Source organism: Jaculus jaculus, chromosome 5 (assembly GCF_020740685.1).
Source record: "Jaculus jaculus isolate mJacJac1 chromosome 5, mJacJac1.mat.Y.cur, whole genome shotgun sequence".
NCBI classification, from domain to species: Eukaryota; Metazoa; Chordata; class Mammalia; order Rodentia; family Dipodidae; genus Jaculus; species Jaculus jaculus.
Genome location: NC_059106.1, coordinates 76436280 through 76455062, shown reverse-complemented (window position 1 = coordinate 76455062; position 18783 = coordinate 76436280). Strand labels below are relative to the sequence as shown.

Below are 18783 nucleotides of genomic sequence, written 5' to 3'. Positions count from 1 at the left end.
CATTATGTGAGTAATCTATTGGCTTTGCTTACTGTATGCTTGTCTGTAAAGAAACTCTTCAGCTTCATGTGATCTCATTGGTTGAGTGACTGTTTAATATTGTGAGCTACTGGGGTTTAGTTCAGAAAGTCTTTTTCCATTCCTATATCATGGAAAATTCTTCCTATACTTTCTTCCAGTAGTATCTGAGTTTCTGGTCTTATATTGAGGTCTTTGATCCATTTGGACCTGAGTGGTTTGCATGTCGACATGTGTTGACCAAGTTTCAATTTCCTGCATATTTGTCCAGCAGTATTTGTTGAAGATGCTGTCTTTTTCTCCAGCCTGTATTGTTAGGGCTTTTGTCAAATATCAAGTAGCTACAGTTGCTTGACCCAAAGTCTGGGTCCTCAATTCTATTCCATTGGTCTATATTCCTGTTTTTATGCCAGTACAATGCTGTTTTTATTATTATGGCTTTGTAATATAGCTTTAGATCAGGTATGGTGATGCCTCCAGAGTTATTTATTTTGCTGAGAATATGCTTGGATATCTGAGGCCTTCTGCTTTTCCATATGAAATTTGAGATCATTTTCTTCTATCTCTGTGAAGAACTATGTTGGGATTTTAATTGGAATTGCATTAAATCTGTATATTGTCTTTGGTAGGATTACAATTTTCAAAATGTTAATTCTGCCTATCCAGGAGCATGGGAGGTTTTTCCATTTTCTCAAGTCCTCCTCAATTTCTTTTTTGAGTGTTTTTATGTTTTCATTGTATAGCTCTTTCACTTCCTTGGTTAACGTTATTCCAAGGTATTTTTTTTTGTTGTTGTTGCTATTGAAAATGGGACTGTGTCCCTTATTTCTTTCTCTGTATCTTTGTCATTTGCATATAGAAAAGCTAATGATTTTTATGCATTAATTTTGTATCCTGCTACTTTACTATAGGAGTTAATCACCTTCATGAGTTTTGGGATGGAGTCTCTTGGGTCTCTTACATATACAATCACTTGATCAGCGCATAGCGCTAACTCAACTTCTTCCTTTCCCTTTTATTTCTTTCTCCTCTCTTATTGCTTGAGCTAGGATTTCCAGTACTATATTGAAGAGCAGAGGTGAGAGTGGACAACCCTCTCTTGTTCCCGATCTCAATGGGAATTCCTGCAGTCTCTCTCCATTAAGTATTATTTGATCCTTAGGAGCTTTGAATATTGCCTTTATTATGTTAAGATATGAACCAACCATGCCAATTCTCTCCAATGTTTTGATCATGAAGTGATGGTATATTTTGTCAAAGGCCTTTTCTGCATCTATCGAAATGATCATGTGGTTTTTGTGTTTAGCCTTGTTTATGTGGTGTATTACATTGTCAGATTTTCATATGCTGAACCACCCCTGTGCTCCTGGGATGAATCCCACTTGATCAAGGCGGATAATGCTTTTGATGTATTGTTGGATTCAGTTTGTGAGGATTTTGTTCCCGATCTTTGCATCTAAGTTCATCAGGGAGATAGGCTGGTAATTTTCTTTTCTTGAGACATCTCTGTCTGGTTTTGGAATTAGGGTGATACTAGCTTCATTGAAGAAGTTGAGGAGCTTTCCTTGTTCTCCAATTGTGTGTCACTGTTTGAAGAAGACTGGTTTGAGTTCTTCCATGAAGGTTTGATAGAATTCAGCTGACAAGCCATCTGGTCCTGGACACTTCTTTTTGTGGAGGTATTTTATTACTTTTTCAATCTCAATTATGTGTGATAGGTTTGTTTAGGAGATTAATCTGCTCTGAGTTTAGTTTTGATAGATTTTATGTGTCCAGGAATTTATCCATCTCCTCCACATTATCCATTTTGGTGTAGAGGTTTTTAAAATAAATCCTTATGATTCTCCCAATTTCACTTATGTCTATTGTGATCTCTCCTTTTTCATTTCAAATTTTGTTAATCTGAAGAATCTCTCTCTCTCTTTTTTTTTTTTTTTTTTGCTTGATAAAATTGGCCAGGGCTTTGTCAATCTTGTTTATTTTTTCAAAGAACCAGCTCTTTGTTTTGTCAATATTCTTAATTGTTTTCTTAGTTTCCAATGCATTAATTTCTGCTCTGATCTTTCTTATTTTTTTCCTTGTGGAGCTTTCTGGGTTGGATTTTTCTTGCTTTTCCAGGGCCTTTAGGTGGAAGGTTAGGTTATCATTCCCTTGATAAGTAGGAAATAGCCTTCTTTGGCTTTTTTGATTATATTTGGTTTGAAGTCTATTTTATCCAATATTAATATAGCTACACCTGCTTGTTTCTTATTCCCATTTGCTTGGAATATTGTTTTCCACCCTTTCACCCTGAGGAGGTGCCTGTCTTTAGTAGTGAGATGGGTTTCTTGAAGACAGAAGATTGAAGGGTCAAATTTTCTGATCCATCCTGTTAGCTTGTATCTCTTGATGGGTGAATTAAGGCCATTAATATTTAGGGTAATGACTGGGAGGTTTCATTTGTTCCCTGCCATATTGTTTTGGTATATATGGTTTGGTGTTTTTATGGACATTGAAGTTATTTGTTCCTTCTCTGAGTTTGGGTATTGTGATCTGTTTTTTGGAGATATTTGCATTTGATTATTTGATTCTTCTGTGTGGAGAATTTCCTGAAATACTCTCTGTATGTTTGGTTTTGTGTTCATATAATTGTAAAGCTGAGTTTTGTCATGGACATTTTTTCTTTCACCATCTATTATAATGGATACTTTTGCTGGGTAGAGTACTTTGGGTTGGAAGCCATAGGTTCTTAGACTTTGCAGTGTTTCATTTCAGGCCCTTTTGGCTTTCAGGGTTTCCATTGAGAGTCTGAAGTAATTTTGATGTGGTTACCTTTAAAAGTGATGTGCTGTTTTTTTTCCTAGCTGCTTTTAGGAATTTCTCTTTGGTGTCAATGTTTAGAGTCTTAATGACAATATGTCTTTTAGAGTTTCTCCTTTGGTCCATTCTGTTTGGAGTTCTGTTAGCTTCTTGTATCTTGATGGGCCTTTCTTTTGAGAGAGTGGGAATGTTTTCTTCAATTATTTTGTTAAATAAGTTCTCCATGCCTTTGGACTGAATTTCTTCTCCTTCTGGTATTCTAGTGATCCTGATATTAGGACGATTAAGGGTATTCCACAATTCCCTCATGTTCTGTTCACAGAAAAATTTGAACTTATTGAAACTTTTGAACTCTTAAACCATTTCTTCCATCTTTTCTTCCAGATCAGAGTTTTTTTCCTCCACATGGCTGACTCTATTCTTAATAGCTTCTAGATAGTTTTGGAGTTGTTCAATTAGGTTGGCATTTTCTATTACTTTTCTATGTATTGTTTCCATCCATCTGTCAAGCTCCCTTTTCACATCATTTCATGATTTTCTGGATGCTTCTTGGAATTCATCCTTGAATTTCCTTATGTCTTCATTTAGCATAACCAGCTGATTTTTAAGGTCCTCTTTTTTTCACTCTCCTTCATGTCTCTTAACTGTCTTTGAATTCCTTCCATTTTCTTATTTATTATGTCTTGTCTAGTGATGGCAGCATCCACACGATTATCAATCCTTTTTTGCTTTTCTGCAAGTTCTACCAGTAGCTTGGTCAGAGTTACATTGTTCATAGCTTCATTTTGGTGTTCTGATCCTAATGACTCTTCTATGTTTTGATTAGAGGTGTTTATTATAGGACTGGGTGATCTAACTGGATTTCTTGCATTTGATTTTTCATGTTATTTCTTTTGCACTGTGGTATACCCATCACAGTGTATGGGCAGGGAGAGTAGGACTATGGTCTCGATGGGCGGGGAAAGTGGTGCCTCTTGGGGGAGCTGGCCTTGACAAGCAGATGGGCTGAGTGGTCTTGAGCTAACATGTAGGTGGGTGGATCAGCCTGAGCTCAAGCACAGTGGGAGCTGAAGCAGCCTGAGGTAGATGCCAAGCAGTCTGAGCTCTCACTTAGCACAATGCCAAAGCAGCCTGAGCTCCTGCTTGTGCCAAAGTTGCCTGAGCTCTCATGAGGTGATGCACCAAAGCTGTTTGCACTCATGCTAGGAGGGATGCAGAAGCACCAAGCACTGAAAAAGGCTAAACTCATGCATGCAGAACACTGGGACCCAGAAGCAGTCTGAGCTTGCCCTCAATAGGAAAATGGTGGTCAGCTGGCCTGGCAGCCAGGGAGGGGCTGGCACCTGGGCTGGTGCAGGTGGACAGACAGACTAAGCCTGAGATCCCATGAGCAGGTGGAATGGGCCTGAGCTCACCCATGGATGGGCAGTGGCCAGAGCAGTTAGTGGGCAAATGGGCAGAGAGAGCAAGCTAAGCTTGCACAAGAGAGGACCAGTGGCAAGCCATGAGTGTGGTGGGCAAATGGCACATGAACTCCAGCAGGCCAGTGGGTGGAGCATGCAAAAGGTCATGCATGGCTGGGGGTAGCAGGGCAATCACTCCTGTGCAGTGAGGCAAGTGGAACTATGTTGGCCTGGGTCCCCTTCCTTACAGTAAGTGTGGGAGTATCCTGAAGCTGGGACTTTGGGTAGGGTCACTGTTTGGGGAACTAAGGGGACTGGTGGGCTACCCACAAGACAGGGAATCAGCAATTCCCCCTCCCCCCCTGCCCTCCCACTGGCAATCTATTAGAGATTTCTCTCCACTAAAAGACCCAGTGAACACTTAATGCCTTGCCTTTCTTTCCCAGGGATGTGTGGCACAGTTAGATGGTCACCATCTTGGCCAGAAGTCCTCACATAATTTCTTTAAATACAGTTTTATAATGTAACTTTCACAATGGTCTATGTTGATAACAGCTCCTCTTCTTCCACTTCTTATGAATTTTGCCTGGGCCATGCATCTACAGTTTCCCATGCTGAATATCAGCAAGCTCACAATGCTGTGCAGATGTGAGGAATTTGTACTATTCAACTCCTGTCTGAGAAACTGTTTGGTGGACGTAGGAAATGCTGATGAAGTGTGGGGTAGGAATCAGATTGCCTCAGCTCAAATCCAGGTCTGCTGTAGAACAATGTAATCACAACAAGTGACTTGTTTTCTCAATTTTGCATTAAGAAATTCTCAGTTTTTCTTTGTTTTAACCTATAAGATTCAGTACTTTCCTCTATGCATTGTTGGGAGGTGAAACTAAATTTAGTATAATAATACCTGACATGTATACATTACCTATTACTACTTACTATTGAAAAAGGGTTTGAGAAATTACCCCACATCTATAATTTGTCATAGATATCTTTTCTCACTTATCTGGGAATTCAGTTAGAAGCAGGTTTTCTTTTATTTTTCCAATTTTCCATGCCTTCAAATTGCTTTTACAACCCTCTAGAACTTTTTAGAATGGAACCTGTCAATGAAGAGAAATGGGAATCATGAGACTGTATCTAATCTGGGCTTGGGCATGGATGATGGTGGAACTAATATTAGGGAAGGCTTTCTGGATGAGCACATCCTATGTCCTATGTCTGTAGTGTGACTGTGGGAAATGGAGATGTAGTTGGCAGTATTCCTTCCACTGGAGATGATAGGCAAGGGCATGTAGATATGAGAGAGGGTGAGGCATGCAGGTACTGGGAATGCTTGTATATGGCTCATTCTGTGGGAATACATGCAGTAGGAGATAGGTATTGTGGCCAGGACTTTAGGAAGCAGATCATTTAGAAATGATTCTTTACATTCCGCTAAAATGATGTGGTCTTAGGAGCCCTCTAAGGCCTTTAAAAGAAGCCAGACATGACCAATGTTGTGCTCTGGAATAACTGTTTGCAGCAGTTTCCAGGAGCCTGCATTAAAGGAGGAGAGTAGTTTAGAGACAGGGACAATATGGAGGAACTTGCACTTTCATAGATTCCCTGTCATAATTAATGGAATTAAGTATATGAAGGCAGGACAGGAGAAAAACCATTAAAATCAAAAGAAGAAGAGCAAACACATTACCAAACTATGCAACAGGTGGACAGGTGAGGTGGGTTACAATTACTCAATGTGGAAGATGTTTTTCTTACTTTTATGGTTAACTTCTCAGGTTTTTCCTGACGCCCTCTGCACATCCCACTGGGCCTGACATTCTCACTGTTGCAGTTTCTTTTGTCACTTGAGTGTAACTAGTCCCCTGTTTAAAAGGCATTCTCAGTGGATAAGAGTACCAAAAGTGACCCTCCCAAGCTGCTTCCATCCTATTTTCCTTCCAGGTTCTTTGTAAGCCCTCAGTCGCAGTTGGAGAGGATGAGCAGGAGACTCCAGTGGAGGGGTTTAGTGTAGGAGACCTGGTAACTTGAGAGAAAGCAAAGGAGAGGAAAGAGACAACACATTTTTGAGAAATTTGTTCTTATTTTCTTTAGTTGTGAGATCAGTCCCTCTGCCCACGAATGGCAGTCCATACAGGATTTCATTGAGAATAGCTCTAAATCTTTACAAGGAGCTTTACAAGGTCATCACTGCTGTTTGGCATAATTCCTCCACATTTAAATGAATAAACTATGATTGCAAGTCTTTTCAAAACCAGCTAATATAACTCACTAGAGAAGGGAACAGGAAGGTTCATCAGACCCCACCTGAGATACAGCAGCCCCTGTGCCAGCTGTATGCATTGTTCCTCCAGGTCTTGTGGCCTCAGGGGGAGATACACTATCCAGAGGGTCAAGGACAAGACTGGAGAAATGGCTCAGTGGAAAAAGACTTACTTGCAACCCTGAAGGCCTGTGGTTCAATTTCCCAGCCCCCAAGGAAAGCCAAATGCACAAAGTGGTGCATGTGTCTGCAGCTTGCAGTGGCATCAAGCCCTGGCATGACCATACTCTCTCTTCTTCTGTCAGTCTGCCTCTTTTTTCTGTCCCTCATAAATAAATAAATAAAATATTTTTAATTAAAAAGCAAGGGACAATGAGCCCTACTGCTGCTTTGGGGTCTCCATGCTCTGCAAGCAGGCAAGCCTCACCCTAAGACTTAAGATGGTTCAGTCATGGGGTTAATCCCCAAATAGGGAGCCCCACCTAAATAGCCACTGGGTGGTCATCACCCAGTATGGGATGAGAGTTCTCAATAGTGTAGCTCCTCTGGGATCCTCATGCTCTATAAGTAAGCCCTCACCTGGAGGCTGAGGGAAGAGCATCTGATGAGTTAAACTCGACACTGGAACTCCTTGAGGTGGCCGTGAAGGAGGATGATCATCCAGGATGGGATGAGACTTCCTGGCAGTACTGCTGCAAACAACACCTCTCCATACTCCATAATAACAACCAAACTGGTATTGGTGCAGTCATACTTTAGTCTTCCACATGAGCTCTATCTAGGGTGAAGATGTGTGCTCAAATCTCCCCAGAAGACAAGTTTCACATGACACTTGGTGCCCAATGTGGGGACCTGGCAGAAGCAGAGATGAGTTTGGGAGGAGCAACCATGTGGTCCTATGTTAATCAAGACATGCAACCAAGACTGGGGAAGAAATATCTTCAGGGTAAATTCTGAGGTGGCTCTCCCTCCCCATGTGCTGTGGGGTAGGGTGCCTACTTGTGGTGGCAGCAGTTGCATGCATCTTCCTTTGGGTTGTAAGGCATGAGAGCCTGTGTCATCAGGGAGTCATGTCTGTAAGGCATATCCCTTTAATAGGCTTGACTTCCAGCCCATACAACATAGCTGAATTTCATTATTATAACCATAATCCAGTACCCCTTATGATGACATCGTTGTATAGAGTGTGCCTGCACACAGCCTTCCTATATAAGCATCCTGTGAGTAACATAAAGAGCTCTGGACCTGGCCAACCAGCTTGTTTGGGCCCCACTGACCCATCAGGGGTGGGGAGATATAAGGCAGCCCCACGGAAGTGCCACAGGTTTAAGGAAGGAAGCAGGATGCTCTGTGGAAAATGTCTGTAGATTATGGAGGACCAGATGGAGTACGACCTCCCATCTATAGTGCTGTCCCCAGTATTGTCCTTTTGAAAAAGCCACACTAGCAATGTAATCTTTTCATGCAGTGTTGGGGCCTTGCTAACATTCTCTTTTAGTAACCCATAGCTGGTTACTCCTGAGATCAACTGGTGCCTGCTTAGAAATGGTTTGCTGTGGGCCTTCTGAGATTCTGCCTACCTTCTATAAAAAAGGTTGTATAATATATTTATATATGGTATGATAAATGTCTGGGTGCCTTACATATTTAGAAAAGTATCTGAGAAGACAATGTTTAAAGGATTATGTAAGATATTCTGCATGGATGACAAAGGCACTCCTGTAAGTCATGATGTTGTTGAATAAAGATGACTGTGTAAGGAATGGGCTACCTCCACAAGGTCTGTTGGCCTAGGAGGCCTGTAAGTCCCCTCCCCACTACACCATAATGAAAAAGGTCCTTGCCACTGATGGTTGCATTCCAGAAAGAACCCTAAGACCCTATTGCTAACGTTATGATGTGTTTGGATATAGGCTAAGGGGAATCAGGCTTGGATGGGGGTAGAAGCACCCTCCCTCTTGGAAGGTTCTGTGTAGGCTGCTGAGGAAGAATAGTCATCAGCAGGGTCTACTCCACTTTGAACCTGTGCCACAATACCAACGCACCAGGCAAGGTGTAGCTGCTTTGCAAAAGTGGCACAATTGTTGTGGGTACACTCAACAGATCTTTAAAGATATTTTATTTGTTTCATTTTGAGAGAGAGGCAGAGAGAGAGAATGGGCACTCCAGGGCTCCGAGCTACTGCAAACAAACTCCATCGGCATGTGCTAACTTGTGCATCTGGCTTATGGGGTTCTGGGGACAAGGAGCCCCACTAAAGTGCTGCTTTGAGGTGTCCATGCTCTGTAAGTAAACTCCCACCCCAACCCTGAGGGAAGAGCATCTCCGGGTGTTGCAGTTACTTTCTCATTGGTCCCACCAATGAAGCACCCAACTGAAACCAGCTCATGGGAGAAAAGTATTTATTTGGCGTAAAGTCTCAGGGGAAGCTCCGTGATGGCAGGAAAAGCATAACATGAGCAGACGCTGGACATCACCTCTGCCACAGCAGGTGGAAAACAGCAGCAGGAGAGTGAGCCAAACTGGAAAGGGGGAGCTGTCTATAAACCACCCCTAAACCTGCCCCCAGGAACATACCTCCCCCACTAAGTCTCTACCTCACAAATTGCCATCAGCTGTTGACTAAGCACACATAAGACTGGTTTATTTGGGGGGGGGGCATCTAACTCAAATTAGCACATTCCTGGCCTCCATAAAACCAAGATCATTCATGATGAAGAATGCAATGCATGCAGTCCAACTTTAAATGTCCCTGTGTTTTTACCAATCTCAAGAGGAGGTGGATGACTTGTGAGGGTATTTTGCAGGTGAAGAATGGAGAGGGACTTTGATTTGCCAAGGCAGTTCTCAAAGGAATAAGGATGTGACTCAAACATGGTTTGATTGATAAAGCAGACCTCAGTGCTTGGGGCAGTGTAAGAATGAGGAGGATGCGCGTCTTCCACGTGTCTGCCACGTGAGTAGGTCTCACTACACAGCCTGCCCTGCCAAGTCCTCACACCCCACTAGCAGGTTGGAGAAGGAAATTGTTCATGACTCCTCTCCCTGTGTGTTCTTTCTTCGTGCTCTGTCCCCAAGGTCCTGTTTCTTTTGGTGTTCTTGTTGACAGCATTTGGGGAACTCCATCCCACTGGGCACATGGATGGCTCTTTTCCAGCTCTCTTGGGAAGGATAGGTGAGGGGGCAGGGCCATAAAATCTCCTTAGCATTTCCCTCTGGGAAGAGACTCAGACTCTCTTTGTCTCCATCCCTGATCTGCCTGGGAAGTTCTTCAGCAGCCAGTTCTGGCTTGCTCCATGGCGATGAGGCAGAAGGCTCTCGGAACTCTCAGGGTGCTTGAAGATTTTTGGAGAAAGAATTACCTGGAATCCTGAGTCCCTGTATTTACTTTCCTATGTTGTTTCCTATTTCATTGCTTTTCTTCAGAGGAAGGGAAAGGCACAGTGACACATTCTGTGGAGACATTATGGGTGAGATGGTCACTGGTGTTGGGGCTGTGTTGGGATCCCCACTTCTGTGTGGTTGGAGTCCAGAAGTCACCAAGCCACGTACCTTCAGATATATTGTGTGGACTTCCTAAACACTTGTACTCCCTTCCCTCATTTTTCCTTCGTAGTTCCACCCAGTCCCCTATTTCTACTTCCTCTCCTTCTTTGCTTTCTTTGGTCTTCCTTCTTCCTTTTGTTCATTTAATAATTATTTCATGATCACTTGCTCCAGCCATGTTCTAGGTACTAGAAAGAAACAAATGAAACAATGTCTTGAGCCCAAGGTGCTCAAGACTGGCAGATAGCCATATCCACTAGAGGGTCCATGCCCTGGAAGACACCTATGCTCCCCAATACACAAGCTGTTACACTTTAGCGGATACTGTCAAACATTTCCTGAAGGAATCACTCACATTTCCTCTCCAGTTGGTTCCAATTTCTCTTGTCAATGCTAGGAATTTTTTGTACCCGTTCTGGTAGGTGAGTGGTGATGGGGTTGTAGTATTTGGGGACAAAGTTACAGGGGTTACACTGTTGCTCCTTTTTGCCAAACTAAATTAGTAATGATCTTATAAACACTTGTGCACTAAATTATTGTTTAGAAATCTATGTGAAATGTCCTTTTTGTTTATCTGTATGTATGTGTGCAATGTGGTCAGTGTATATGTGTTTATGTGATGCATGTGCTATATGTACATGTATGTGTCCTTGGGATACCACATGCATTCTCATGCAGTGTGGTGCACTCTTTTATGGCAAACGGAGCAGGACATTGTGTTTCTGGATTCATTGCATTTCTGACTGTTCTATTTGAGTGAGAGTCTTTTAGTGATCTTGATCTTGCCTTTTTGATTTTCAACAGAAACTCTATTGATTAATGGGTCTCTGCTCCTCCTATAGGTTGGTTTTTCATGTTACTAAGTATAAAAATACATCTTTAGGATTCAGGAGATTGATCAGTGGTTAAAGGCTCTTACTTGTAAAGCCTGCTATTCAGAGTTCATTTCTCTAGTACCCACATAAAGCCAGATGCACAAAGTGGTGCATGCATCCCGAGTTTATTTGCAGCTACAAGAGACCTTAATAGACCCATATTTTCTGTCTGTCTATCTATCTATCTATCTATCTATCTATCTATCTATCTATCTATCTATCTATCTATCTTTGCAAATTAATAAACTAAGCATCTTTAAATACAATAGCCATGTTACATTTTAGTAAATTACACATATAAACTGTATTTATTGTCTTTCCATACATTTTTATTTGAATGCCCTGTTTGACTTTTAAAATTTTTAGGAAATTAATTAACTTATGAGAAGGACTGACTCAAAGTCTCAGTGGCACAGGCTACTTTGTGCATCTGTGTTTACATGATTTCTAGGGAACTAAACCTGGACTGGTAGGCTTTGCAAGCAAGTGCCTTTAACCATTAGCAATCTCCCCAAACTACTGTTTAATATCTTTGTCCTTCTTTCTAGCAAAATACATTATTTTGGGTTAAAGATGTTTTTGTCAGTGTATCCATAAAATTGTATTTTGTTAGTTAACCATTTTTATTCTTAAATAATGTCTCTAAAGATTAAAACTTTTTTTGTTTCCGTTTTCAAGGTAGGGTTTCACTCTATCCCAGGCTGACCTGGAATTCACTATGGAATCTCAGGGTGCCCTCAAAATCACAGCAATTCTCCTACCTTCGCCTCCTGATGGCTGGAATTAAAGGCATGTGCCACAACACTTGGCTTGAGTAAAACATTTTAAAACTTGATTTGATTATCGTATTTTTACACATGAATATAATGTACTTGGTTCATATTAATACCTACCACCTTTCTTATCCCTCTGCCTCTTCCCATCACCCTTTTCCCTCAACAGTTGCCATTTTATTTAATGTGTTCTGAAAAATGGATGAACCCTTGAGTGTAATTAAGGTCACTTATAGGAACATGAGTAAAACTATGACTTACCATAGTAGAACTCAAAGCATTAGCTTTATCATCTCTTCTTCCTCATTTTAAATTTTGATATTTTTTTGCAGCACTAGGGATTGTACCCAGGACTTTGGACATGCTGGGCAAGTGCTCTACCACTAAGCTACTTCATCAGTGTCAGTTTTGGGTTTGAGGTGAATATTTTAATTTACTTGCACATGTCTGTGTGAGAGTTAGTTTGTGCTTACTAGGCTCCCTTTCCATTAAAAACTAACATCAGGGGCTGAAGAAATGGCTCCGTGGTTAAAGGTGCTTTCTTTCAAAGCCTGGTGGCCCTGGTTTGACTCCTCAGTACCTTCATAAAGCCAGATTGACAAAGTGGTGCAGGTGTTTGCAGTTCATTTGCAGTGACAGGGGGCCCTGGCATGCCCATTCTCTTTTTATCTTTTTCTATCTCTCAAATAAATAAATAGATAAATATTTTGTATTTTAGAAAGGACACCAGATCCTTATGCCATTTTCTTTGTATATGGCTCTAAGAGGGTGCCGAAGAAATGAACCTGATCTGTCAGGGTTTGAAAGCAAGTACATTTACCTGATCCATCTCCGCAGCCCCTGTTCCAGCCTTAAATGATATGTCTTGATGAGAGAGACAGACAGAGAGACAGACAGACAGAGAGAGAATGGGTGTGTCAGGGCCTCTAGCTACTGCAAACAACTCCAGACACATGTGCCACCTTGTGTATCTGGCTTTATGTGGGCACTGGGAAGTCAAACCAAAGGGTCTTTAAGTTTTTCAGGCAAATGCCTTAACCTCTGAGCCATCTTTTCAGCCCTCTACCAGCTTTTTACTTATGATGAACATCTATACCACCCCACTACCACTTACCTCCTCCATTGATTATGCCATTGGTGTCACGAGCTTTAAGTTTAGTTTAAATCCCATGAGACATTATTATATTCATTTAAAAATATTTAATTTATTTATAAGAGAGAGAGAAAAAGAGAGAGAGAGAATGGGCACACCAGGGCCTCTAGCCCCTGCAAAAGAACTCCAGACACATGTGCCACCTTGTGCATCTGGCTTACGTGGGTCCTGGTGAGTCCAACCTGGGTCCTTAGGCTTCACAGGCAAATGCCTTAACCACTAAGCCATCTCTCCAGCCCTTACATCCACTTTAGACTGTCATTATATGTATAATTTCCCTATGCTTCGTCATTCTTTTTCTCAACAGCAAGTTACTATTGTTTGAATTTTTGGAGCTGTTTAAGCATAATTAGCACAGATCACGATCCTTTACTCATCAGTGCCTTGGAAATATTTTCTAAGAACAACAAGGTTCTCTTCTATAGGGGTCTTCAAATTTAGGAAATTTAATATCGCAAAATACTTTCATGTAACCTGATATGATGCAGCTAATGTGTCAATGTTACCAACTACAGCAGTGCAATTTATAGCATATATTACTGTAGTGTATACTGCTTTGCCTTTTTATGATTTATACATTTGGCTCAAATACAATACAGGTGGCATATTCTTAGGGTTTCACATCCTGCGGTTCATTCTCCTGTGTCTTTTGGAAAGTAGTAACTATGACACTCTGGTTAAGATGTTGTCCACTATCCTACTCATTATGCACTATTTTGTTTTTGTAATTTACAAATACAGTTTAGATATATATTTGTGGACTATGTGTGTATTTGACTCATTACTAAATTAATTCTCTGTACACATAGCATTTATATCAATCAGCATTCAGCCAGCAGTCAGGAAGAAACACAATTTAAACAGAAATACTTCAGCATAAAAAATTTGTCAACCTGCAGAAGGTGGGTATGAAAAGCAAAGAAAGAATACTGTAAGATATCCAGAAGTAGCAAGAAGAAAATATAAACAGGAAAAAAAAGCCCAGCCCAGCCACCATTTGTAGGGTAAAGAGAGTACACAGTGATGCACTGACAATCCAAGAGATGTCTCCCTCCCTGCAATTGATCCTGATGAACAAATAAAAACCAAGGTGATGGTGGTGGGGAAAGGAAGAAAAATTCCTAAGATTCAGACTTCTTAATATATATATATATATTAAGACAGGATCTTGTTTAACACAGATGAACTTCAAATTCATTATATGGTTAAGGCTGCCCTTGAACTCCTGGTCTTCCTTTCTCCAATTTCCAAGGTGTGGCATTATGGGCATGTGTCACTCTGCCCAACAGAGATTCAGATTTTTACTAAGAAGCTTAGACTCCAGGAGTTCACAGCCTACTTGTAGGCACAGCCAGAGTTTGCATAGAAGAGAAAGCATTGCTTAGGATGTAGGTTTGTAGACAAATCATTAACTTAGTGAAATAGTTTCCTAGAGTTTCACTGCGAATGTAGCCAACTAGAGTTTCCAAAAGAATAGCTTGTAGGAGGGGAAGTGTGGCTGAATTGCATCTCAGGTGTTTGTGAATTATTGAGGTCCTCCTAGTTGTTTTGTTGTTGTTGTTTTTTTTATTTTTGGGTTTTCGAGGTAATGTCTCACTTTCTAGCCCAGTCTGATCTGGAATTCATTATATAGTCTAAGGGTAGCCTTGAAGTCCCAGCAACCCACCTACTTCTGCTTCCAGTGTACTAGGATTAAAGGAGTGCACCACCACGCAAGGCTTTATAAATACCATCAAGTTTTACCATCACTATTCTTTTTTAAAAAAAAAAATTTTACTTACTTGCAAGAAGACACACCCACACATGAAGAGAGAGAGAGAGATATTGAGAGAGAGAGGGGGAGAGAAATGGGCATGCCATGGCCTCCAGACACTGCAAACAAACTCCAGACACATGCACCACTTTGTGCATCTGGCTTTATGTGGGCACTGGGAATAAAACACAGGCTGATATACATATAGCAATTGCCTTAACTGCTAAGCCCTCTCCCCAGTCCTGAACTGAGGTCCTTGTGCATTCCACCTCTGTGGCTTTCAAGCCCAGTGAGGAGGAGGCCTGAAGCCAGCTCCAGACATACTTTCCTACAGCTTGCTGCAGTTCTGAGCTCTCTATTATCTTGTATGGATGAATCCTCATATTGCACCAGCTGGCTGAGCTGAATGGATTGCATGGTGTCAGGAGATGGTGCCTATAACACACCAGGTAAATGTTGTGTAAGGTGGAGGGGAACTCGTACTGTAAGAGCTTCACTACCTGGGACGCACGTGCTGTAAACTGGATGCTGCTAGACATGTGAATTTCTAGTTGTGTACCTTATGCTGAGGACTCAGATTGCATATGGCTACTTTGACCTCTTGTGCTTCAAGGCATTGTATTAGGCGTATACTCAAAATAATCCAATAATGTAAGTATTATTTGCCATATTTTATAGATAATGACAAAAGGGAATTGTGGAAGGTTATGCAGGAACTAACAGAGGGCCCAGAGCTGAAATTCTGGCCTTCTGCCCCCAAATCTGGCATTCTTGCCAGGCTGCCATGTTTGGAAGACTTCTAGAAGAATGTGATTCTCTTACAGGCCCCGCCATGCTGATGCTTCCAGGACAGAACAAGACCTGGGTTTCTGAATTCATCTTGCTTGGCTTCTCCAGTGACCCCACGACCAACAGGATCCTTTTCATTGCTTTCCTTCTCCTCTACCTGAGCTCAGTCCTGGGCAATGGGCTCATCGTCACCCTCATCTGCCTGGACACACGTCTCCACACTCCCATGTACTTCTTCCTCTGCATCCTCTCCCTGATGGACATGGGCTACGTGACCACCACCATGCCTCAGATGTTGGTGCATCTTCTCTCTCACTCTCAGACCATCTCCTTTGCTGGGTGCTGGCTGCAGATGTATGTGTTTGGTGCCCTTGGTGTAACTGAGTGTGTCTTGTTTGTGGTCATGGCTTATGACCGGTATGTGGCCATTTGCTACCCACTGCACTACACTGTCATCCTCAGTTGGAACCTGTGCATACGGTTGGCAGCTGGGACATTGAGATGTGGTTTCCTTGCTTCTCTGATCCATACCATACATACAATGTGGATGCCATATTGTGGGCCCAACAAGGTCAACCACTACTTTTGTGAAGGCCCCTCAGTTCGAAACTTAGCTTGCATGGATACCCACCTCATTGAGATTGTGGATCAGGTCCTGAGTGCCATTTTTGTTGCTGCCCCACTTTCCCTCATTGTGGCCTCCTATGTTCATACTGCCATGGCCATTCTCAAGATCAAGTCCACCAGGAGCCACTGCAAGGCTTTCTCTACTTTTACCTCCCACCTAACAGTGGTCACCCTCTTCTATGCTCCAGCCACTTATATCTACATGAGACCCAAGTCCAGCTACTGCCCAGAGAGAGACAAGCAGGTCTCACTCTTTTACAATGTCTTCACAGCCTTGCTCAACCCTGTGGTCTACAGTATGAGGAACAAGGACATTAATCAGGCTTTGGTCAAGGTGATGGGACATGGTAGGGTGAACTAAGACCCAAGAGAAACCTGGTCTGGATCATGCCATTATTGAGAATGAGATAGAATCTTTATTGTATAAAACAACATTGAACAAATACTGGTTTTGATTTGTGGGAGCAATGTTCCTGAAATCAACTGGCTGTGCTGTGGTGCAACAACACAACAAGGAGCTCAGTAACCGTGGTTGTTCATATGGCAGGTCATTACTGCTAATATTCTATGCCATTGTAGATTGACAGTGGTCTTCTCTTGTAAGTGTCAGGTCTCAACAAGGCACACACGATCTAAAGAATTCCTGCAAGGCAATGTTTTCAGGAGAACAAGCAGACATAAGTTGTTCAGGCAACAAGCATATCAGGTGGGAAGTCAATGGGGTTTTATCCCTAACTCAAGAATTCTGTGCTTCCCTCTGGTTAGTCAGAGCTTGGCCTCAGACTCTTACGTGATTGACTATTTTATATAGATAGGCACAGTATGTATGGGAATAGGAAACTTCAAATATTTGCCATATAAAGGAACTGCTGGCTCAGTGGGGACTTTTACTAACTGGAGTCTTTTCTCAAAATGGAATGTCTCTTTGTTAGGAGAGATAGTTTATCTTTCACATTTTTTTAAATTTTCTCTTCTTTTTGCAATGCATTCTCATTCTTTTCTTGAAATTTATTTAAACTCATTTGACTTTCATATAATTAAGTCTCCAATAATAGTAGATTATTTTGATAAGACACTGAAATTTGTTTACTTACAGCTGTTTTTATCTGACCTTGGATTAATCTCCCAGACACACTGTATAATAGTGTATCCAGCCATGGTCATAATTCCTAGGACTGAAACACGGGAAGTAAGAACTGAGGTCATTATTCCTTTCTATTTTCCAAAGCATTGATACATGAGTTTAGGAAAGGTCATCTATTCTTTAGTTACTGGCCAATTCCCCAGCTATACTAGTTACCCCTGGAGAGCTTTGATAATGTTACCATATTTTGGGGAATAAAAGTGCATCATAGGCCACCTGTCATAACACGGGTCCCTACCTCTTGGCTACCGTCATGTTCAGAGAAAGTCTTCCTTATGCTTCTTTAGTGGTGGCATCTAACTGGTCAGCTATGCCCTTAGTATCATCTCTAGTTTAACTGACAAATTTTTGCTCATTGTAATATACATACTTTAATTAATCTACATTTTTCTTTATTAAAGACACCAACAGTGAACTGATTTGAATCCGGCTGTTATTTGATTTCTGGCCTTGAATTCCCTGGGCTCCCTTAGGACCCCATACATATAGATATGGTGGTCCAATGACCCTCCTGGGACTAGGAGATACCTTCTTTGACAGGACGACTGGGGTTGATCCTGGGTATGTTGGCGATATGCCATAGTGAAAGGGATAACCAGGTGGAACAAAGTCAGGTTCCATTTCAATTGGTTGGGAAGGTTTCAAACAACAGTCTACCACATCACTAGACACCTGCCCTGGCAATACTTAGGTGGAGTGGTTTTGCATCTCCTCAGGTACAGTGGCTCTGACTGAATATAAACACATTTCCCACAAAAAATCTGATCTTTCCCCCCAGCTTTCTTTATATATATATGTAATTTATTTAAGAGAAAGAAGACAGAAAGAGAGTATGGGAACATCACGGCCTGCTGCCAGTGCAAATGAATTCCAGACTTATGTGCCACATTGTGTCGCTGGCTGTGTGTGGGCACAGGGGCATCAAATCTAGGCCATCAGACTTCGTAAGCAAGCATCTGAAACCACTGAGCAACCTGTGGATCTCCTCCACCCTTCTAAGCAGGAAAGGTAATTGTTTCCTATCAAGGGAGGTCAGATTGTTTGAGGGGATCTTTGCCTCAGTCCCTTGGTGGCTGGGAACAGAAGAAACAAGTACTTACAAGATTGGTTTCCACAGGCCATCTGATCCTGAAAGAGGAGAATCACACATGCCTTCTGTCATTGTCAGCTTCATATTGCTGGGATGAACCTCCAAACTAGACAGAGTTTACAGAAGGAAGAGAATTTGTTTTAGCCTTACAGATCCAGAGGGAGTTCCATAATGGTGACAGGGAGAAAACCCACCACCAAAAGCAAGAGTAAAAACTGGCAGCCAAACAGAAGGGAACCCAAGCAGAACTCCCACTGCTCAGACCCCACCCAAATCCAGGAAATGGAGCACTGGGGCCTTTCTCTGGAATATCTCTGGAGATAATGGTGAGGAGAAAAACTACCAGGGCAAAACTAAAGAAGGCAGTTGGTTGTTCATTTTTTAAAAAAAAATTTTGGAAAGAGAAATGACTTAGAGTACAAATCTATATTGATTAATGCACTATGGCTAATGCATTACCCACATGGCCAGGGACATGCATGGAAAATGATTGAAAATTGGCTAAGAATGGAGTTGGTGAGTGATATGTGAAATGTACTCTTTAAAG

The 18783-nt window shown here is 41.8% G+C and overlaps 1 protein-coding gene across 1 annotated transcript; it reads left to right on the top strand.

Annotated features, from left to right (window-relative positions):
• The first annotated feature begins 15418 nt into the window (after nucleotides 1-15418).
• Nucleotides 15419-16363, top strand: LOC123460762 (olfactory receptor 2A12-like). Its single transcript, XM_045149819.1, has one exon. The coding sequence runs from the start codon at nucleotides 15419-15421 to the stop codon at nucleotides 16361-16363; it is 945 nt and encodes a 314-aa protein (XP_045005754.1).
• The last annotated feature ends 2420 nt before the right edge of the window (nucleotides 16364-18783 follow it).

What these genes read in the sequence shown, in the direction of transcription:
- LOC123460762 (XM_045149819.1), top strand. Translation starts at nt 15,419, where the DNA reads ATGCTGATGCTTCCAGGACAGAACAAGACCTGGGTTTCTGAATTCATC.